Source organism: Gadus chalcogrammus, chromosome 16 (genome assembly GCF_026213295.1).
Source record: "Gadus chalcogrammus isolate NIFS_2021 chromosome 16, NIFS_Gcha_1.0, whole genome shotgun sequence".
NCBI lineage: Eukaryota > Metazoa > Chordata > Actinopteri > Gadiformes > Gadidae > Gadus > Gadus chalcogrammus.
The window spans coordinates 664,414-669,413 of NC_079427.1; the positions used below are offsets into that span (position 1 = coordinate 664,414).

At 56.6% G+C, this 5,000-nt stretch overlaps 1 protein-coding gene across 1 annotated transcript in view; it reads left to right on the top strand.

Moving 5' to 3' along the window:
• The first annotated feature begins 3,359 nt into the window (after window positions 1-3,359).
• si:dkey-202l22.3 (7 transmembrane receptor domain-containing protein) overlaps window positions 3,360-5,000 on the top strand; it is a 4,622-nt gene continuing 2,981 nt past the window's right edge. Inside the window, exons 1-2 of the mRNA XM_056612329.1 lie at window positions 3,360-3,807; window positions 4,827-5,000. The exon at window positions 4,827-5,000 is cut by the window's right edge and continues 224 nt beyond it. Of these exons, the coding sequence (XP_056468304.1) occupies window positions 3,360-3,807; window positions 4,827-5,000 (622 nt within the window). The remainder of the gene's footprint in view (window positions 3,808-4,826) is intronic.

The window sequence follows — 5,000 nt, forward strand, 5'->3', positions numbered from 1 at the left end:
TCTCTCTCCCTCTCTCTCTCTCTCTCTCTCCCTCTCCCTCTCTCTCTCTCCCCCTCTCCCTCTCCCTCTCCCCCTCTCTCCATCCCTCTCTCTCTCTCTCTCTCTCTGTCTCTCTCTCTCTCTCTCTCTCTCTCTCTCTCTCTCTCTCTCTCTTCCTCTCTCTCTCCCTCTCTCTCTCTCTCTCTCTCTCTCTCTCTCCCTCCCTCTCCCTCTCCCTCTCCGTCTGTCTCTCCCTCTCCCTCTCCCTCTCTCTCTCTCTCTCCCTCCCTCTCCCTCTCTCCCTCCCTCTCCCTCTCCCTCTCCCTCTGTCTCTCCCTCTCCCTCGTGCTGATGTGTCTTTGTGTGACACCACATCACTAACAGTCCTCACTGTGACCGCCTGTTTCATCTCCTCTCTGCGAAAGCCTGCTTTAGATCTCCTGACACAACCGGAGGAAAGATCAAATAAAGAAGTTCATCTTTGATTTGTTGGACGAGGTGATTCTTTGAAAGCGCAGCAAAGGTAAGGATTCAATTATATTATGTTATATTATTTTATATTATATTTACAGTATTTCAGTAATTTGTGGCATATTTATTTAAAAACTTCTGAATAAAGTCAATCTCTTTTTATATTACATTTGTAATTTGAACTTTTTTATGGAAATGGAGAAAACTAAAATCATAATACCACATTGCACATTTATTGATTTACTTTTTGTCAATCAATCAGAGAATTAGTGAAATTTATAAAATATAGATAACATTTCAAAGGTTTGTGCACTTTTTAACATTTGACAGCGGCATATTCATAGCTATATAACAGCACAGATACATTTCCATAGTCTTCGCATCTCTCAACATTTGTCTCTTGTTGAATAAAACAATCAAAAAACCAATTAGCATGAAGGGACAACTGATGCCTCCTCTGCTGGTGTTTGCGAACATGAATATTGAATTTAAAATATGATTTAATGACCTCAACACCTGTGCATTGTTGAACCCTCGGTAAACGAGGCTCTGAAGGGTTTAACGTCTGACACCGCAATCACCAAGCGAATGATTCATAGCATCAGGGCTACAGTCAGCCGGTCAGAGCTGCTCCACTCAGCCTCCTCCGTGACGGACGATCTCTCCATCAGCCCAGAGGAGGCAGCGAGACACACCATGGAGGTGGCAGAGCACCAGGGACGCTGCCTACAGCGGAGAACAGCAACACAGCACCTTCCACAAAGCCAGGGGGAATCATTCATTGAAGGGGGGACAGAAATGCATTTCGTTTGTCTATATATTTAATGTCAGAGAGAGAGAGGGGGGGAGAGAGGGAGGGGGAGGGAGGGAGGGAGGGAGAGAGCGAGAGAGATAGAGAGAGAGAGACAGAGGTGGAGAGAGGGGGAAAGGGAGAGAGAGATAGAGAGAGAGAGGCAGAGGAGGAGAGAGGGGGAGAAAGGGAGAGAGAGAGACAGAGAGACAGAGGTGGAGAGAGGGGGGAAGGGAGAGAGAGAGAGAGAGAGAGAGGCAGAGGAGGAGAGAGGGGGAGAAAGGGAGAGAGAGAGAGAGAGAGAGAGAGAGAGCGACAGAGAGACAGAGGTGGAGAGAGGGGGAGAAAGGGAGAGAGAGAGACAGAGAGACAGAGGTGGAGAGAGGGGGAAAGGGAGAGAGCGTGGTTTGTGGGTTTCTTAATTCTGCTCACGCCCCAGAAATTAGCGGCTTCGTCTGAAAGGCTTCACAAACACCATGGCAACGGTGTAACCATGAGAGGCGTAGCTGCGCTGCGGCCGTGGCAGCAGTGTGGGGCCAGATGGGGAGCGGTGAACACACCCTCACGTCCAGGGTCCGGCCCCAGGCCAGGAGGAGAGGGAAGGAGCCCACTCCTGGAGACAAACAGAGGCTGGAGGCGGAGCTCTGAGGAGGAGGAGCTCTGAGGAGGAGGAGCTCTGAGGAGGAGGAGCTCTGAGGAGGAGGAGCTCTGAGGAGGAGGAGCTCTGAGGGGGAGCTCTGAGGGGGAGCTCTGAGGAGGAGGAGCTCTCAGGAGGAGGAGCTCTGAGGGGGAGCTCTGAGGAGGAGGAGCTCTGAGGAGGAGGAGCTCTGAGGAGGAGGAGCTCTCAGGAGGAGGAGCTTTGAGGAGGAGGAGCTCTGAGTAGGAGGAGCTCTGAGGAGGAAGAGCTCTGAGGAGGAGGAGCCCTGAGGAGGAGGAGCTCTCAGGAGGAGGAGCTCTGAGTAGGAGGAGCTCTGAGGAGGAGGAGCTCTGAGGAGGAGCTCTGAGGAGGAGGAGCTCTGAGGAGGAGGAGCTCTCAGGAGGAGGAGCTTTGAGGAGGAGGAGCTCTGAGTAGGAGGAGCTCTGAGGAGGAAGAGCTCTGAGGAGGAGGAGCTCTGAGGAGGAGGAGCTCTCAGGAGGAGGAGCTCTGAGTAGGAGGAGCTCTGAGGAGGAGGAGCTCTGAGGATGAGCTCTGAGGAGGAGGAGCTCTGAGGAGGAGGAGCTCTGAGGAGGAGGAGCTCTGAGAAGGAGGAGCTCTGAGGAGGAGGAGCTCTGAGGAGGAGGAGTGGCTTCACCAGAGAAGGAGCTTCAGAATGGTTCTTAAATACACAGTGTGGAGTGATCCCTCGCTGAACACACAACCACTGAAGCAAGGACAGGGAAATAGGTTCTAACAAGTAGAACATTTATTTACGTGACAATTGTCATTTGATACAAAATATGAATAAAATAGGTCATATTATGAAAAAAAAAAAAGTATATTATACACAGCAACAGATATGATCACGCTGCCTAAAAGTTATCCTAAACTGCACAAAGAGGCTGTGATTAAATGTGTAGGGTGCTGATAATCAACGTTGAGATAACCAACAGCATTTAGTTTCCACACCGTTTCAAATCAGAACTCAAATGCGGTGGGCTAATCTAGAAGCGCTCGCCTGGGACCAGACGCAGCGTGAGCTCTGGCTTCATTTCCTCCGGCCAGATAGCGCAGCAGAGCCGCCCGGTGAAGATCTAAATCAGTCATCCTGCTTGCGTATCTTATTCTCCCACCTCAAGGTGGTGTGTGTCAGCTGTGTGTTAGTTACGCGTTTGATCAACAGCATTGTGTTGAACCTTAAGGATCTTTGTTCTTCACTCGTGACATTGAAGGCCGGTACAAACGCCTTAAATACTGGGCAGCGTCTCGATCCCTGACCCGGACTTAAGGAATGCATCACCCTGTTTCTGTGACACCTGATCATTTTACATCCCCATTAGAATCAGGAAACACTCTCTGTGTGAACAGAACGTTTTTTGGTGAAGCTCAAACCGGTGGTTCCTGTGTGACTCTGTGACGGTCCCCAGTGGTGAAACACGCCCTCATCACTGGTCCTTGGTCCTCTGTAGGAGCCCCCCCACCATGGAGATCTTCCTGCCGGCGGACCCCTGGGGGTCCGGTAACACCAGCCTGGACGCAGGGTCCTCCGGGGGGCCGGGAGGCCGGGAGCAGAACCACACCGGCCTGTTCACCGGCACGGAGCTGCTGCTGCGCTTCAAGCCCCTCTTCCTGCCCCTCTACTGCCTCCTGGTGGCCGTGGCGGCCGTGGGGAACTGCTTCCTGCTGGCCTGCATCTCCTCCGACAAGAAGCTGCACAACGCCACCAACTTCTTCATCGGTAACCTGGCGGCGGGCGACCTGCTGATGTGCCTGAGCTGCGTGCCGCTGACGGCGTCCTACGCGCTGGGCCGTGGCGGCTGGGCGTTCGGGCGGCCGCTCTGCCACCTGGTGCCGCTGCTGCAGGGCGCCACAGTGGTCGCCTCCGCGCTGTCGCTCACCGCCATCGCCGTCGACCGCTACATCGTCGTAGGTAGGACCCCCAACACCGCCTCCACGCCCCCCCCCCCGTCACCACCATCACCATCACCGCCACCACCACCGCCACCACCTCCACCACCATCACCATCACCGCCACCACCACCCCCCCCCGTCACCACCATCACCATCACCGCCACCACCACCGCCACCACCTCCACCACCATCACCATCACCGCCACCACGCCCCCCCCCCGTCACCACCATCACCGCCACCACCACCGCCACCACCTCCACCACCATCACCATCACCGCCACCACGCCCCCCCCCCGTCACCACCATCACCGCCACCACCACCGCCACCACCTCCACCACCATCACCACCATCACCGCCACCACCACCGCCACCACCTCCACCACCACCGCCACCACCTCCACCACCACCGCCACCACCTCCACCACCACCACCCCCCCCCGTCACCACCACCACCATCACCGCCACCACCCCCCCCCCCCGTCACCACCATCACCATCACCGCCACCACCACCGCCACCACCTCCACCACCATCACCATCACCGCCACCACCACCCCCCCCCCGTCACCACCATCACCATCACCACCACCGCCACCACCACCTCCACCGCCACCACCACCACCACCACCACCACCACCACCACCACCACCACCACCACCACCACCACCACCACCTCCACCTCCACCACCTCCACCACCTCCACCACCACCACCACCACCAACACCACCATCACCACCACCACCACCTCCACCCCCACCACCACCACCACCACAACCACCTCCACCATCACCACCACCACCACCACCTCCACCTCCACCACCTCCACCACCACCACCACCTCCACCCCGACCACCACTACCACCACAACCACCTCCACCATCACCACCACCTCCACCACCTCCACCACCACCACCTCCACCACCACCACCACCTCCACACCACCACCTCCACCACCACCACCACCATCACCACCACCACCACCACAGACGAGTTGGTCTTGATGAGCGCCCTCTTGCTTCCTACCCGGGGGGTCCCAGCCCACCCGGTCCGGAGGAGGATCTCGGTGCGGGGCTGTGGGGGCGTGGCTCTGGGTATCTGGTGCCTCTCCCTGGCGCTGGCGGCCCCGCCCTCCTTCTACACGCGCTACCTGGACCTCCGGCCCAGCGGCATGCACCTGGTGGTCTGCGAGGAGTTCTGGCCCAGCAGCGGCC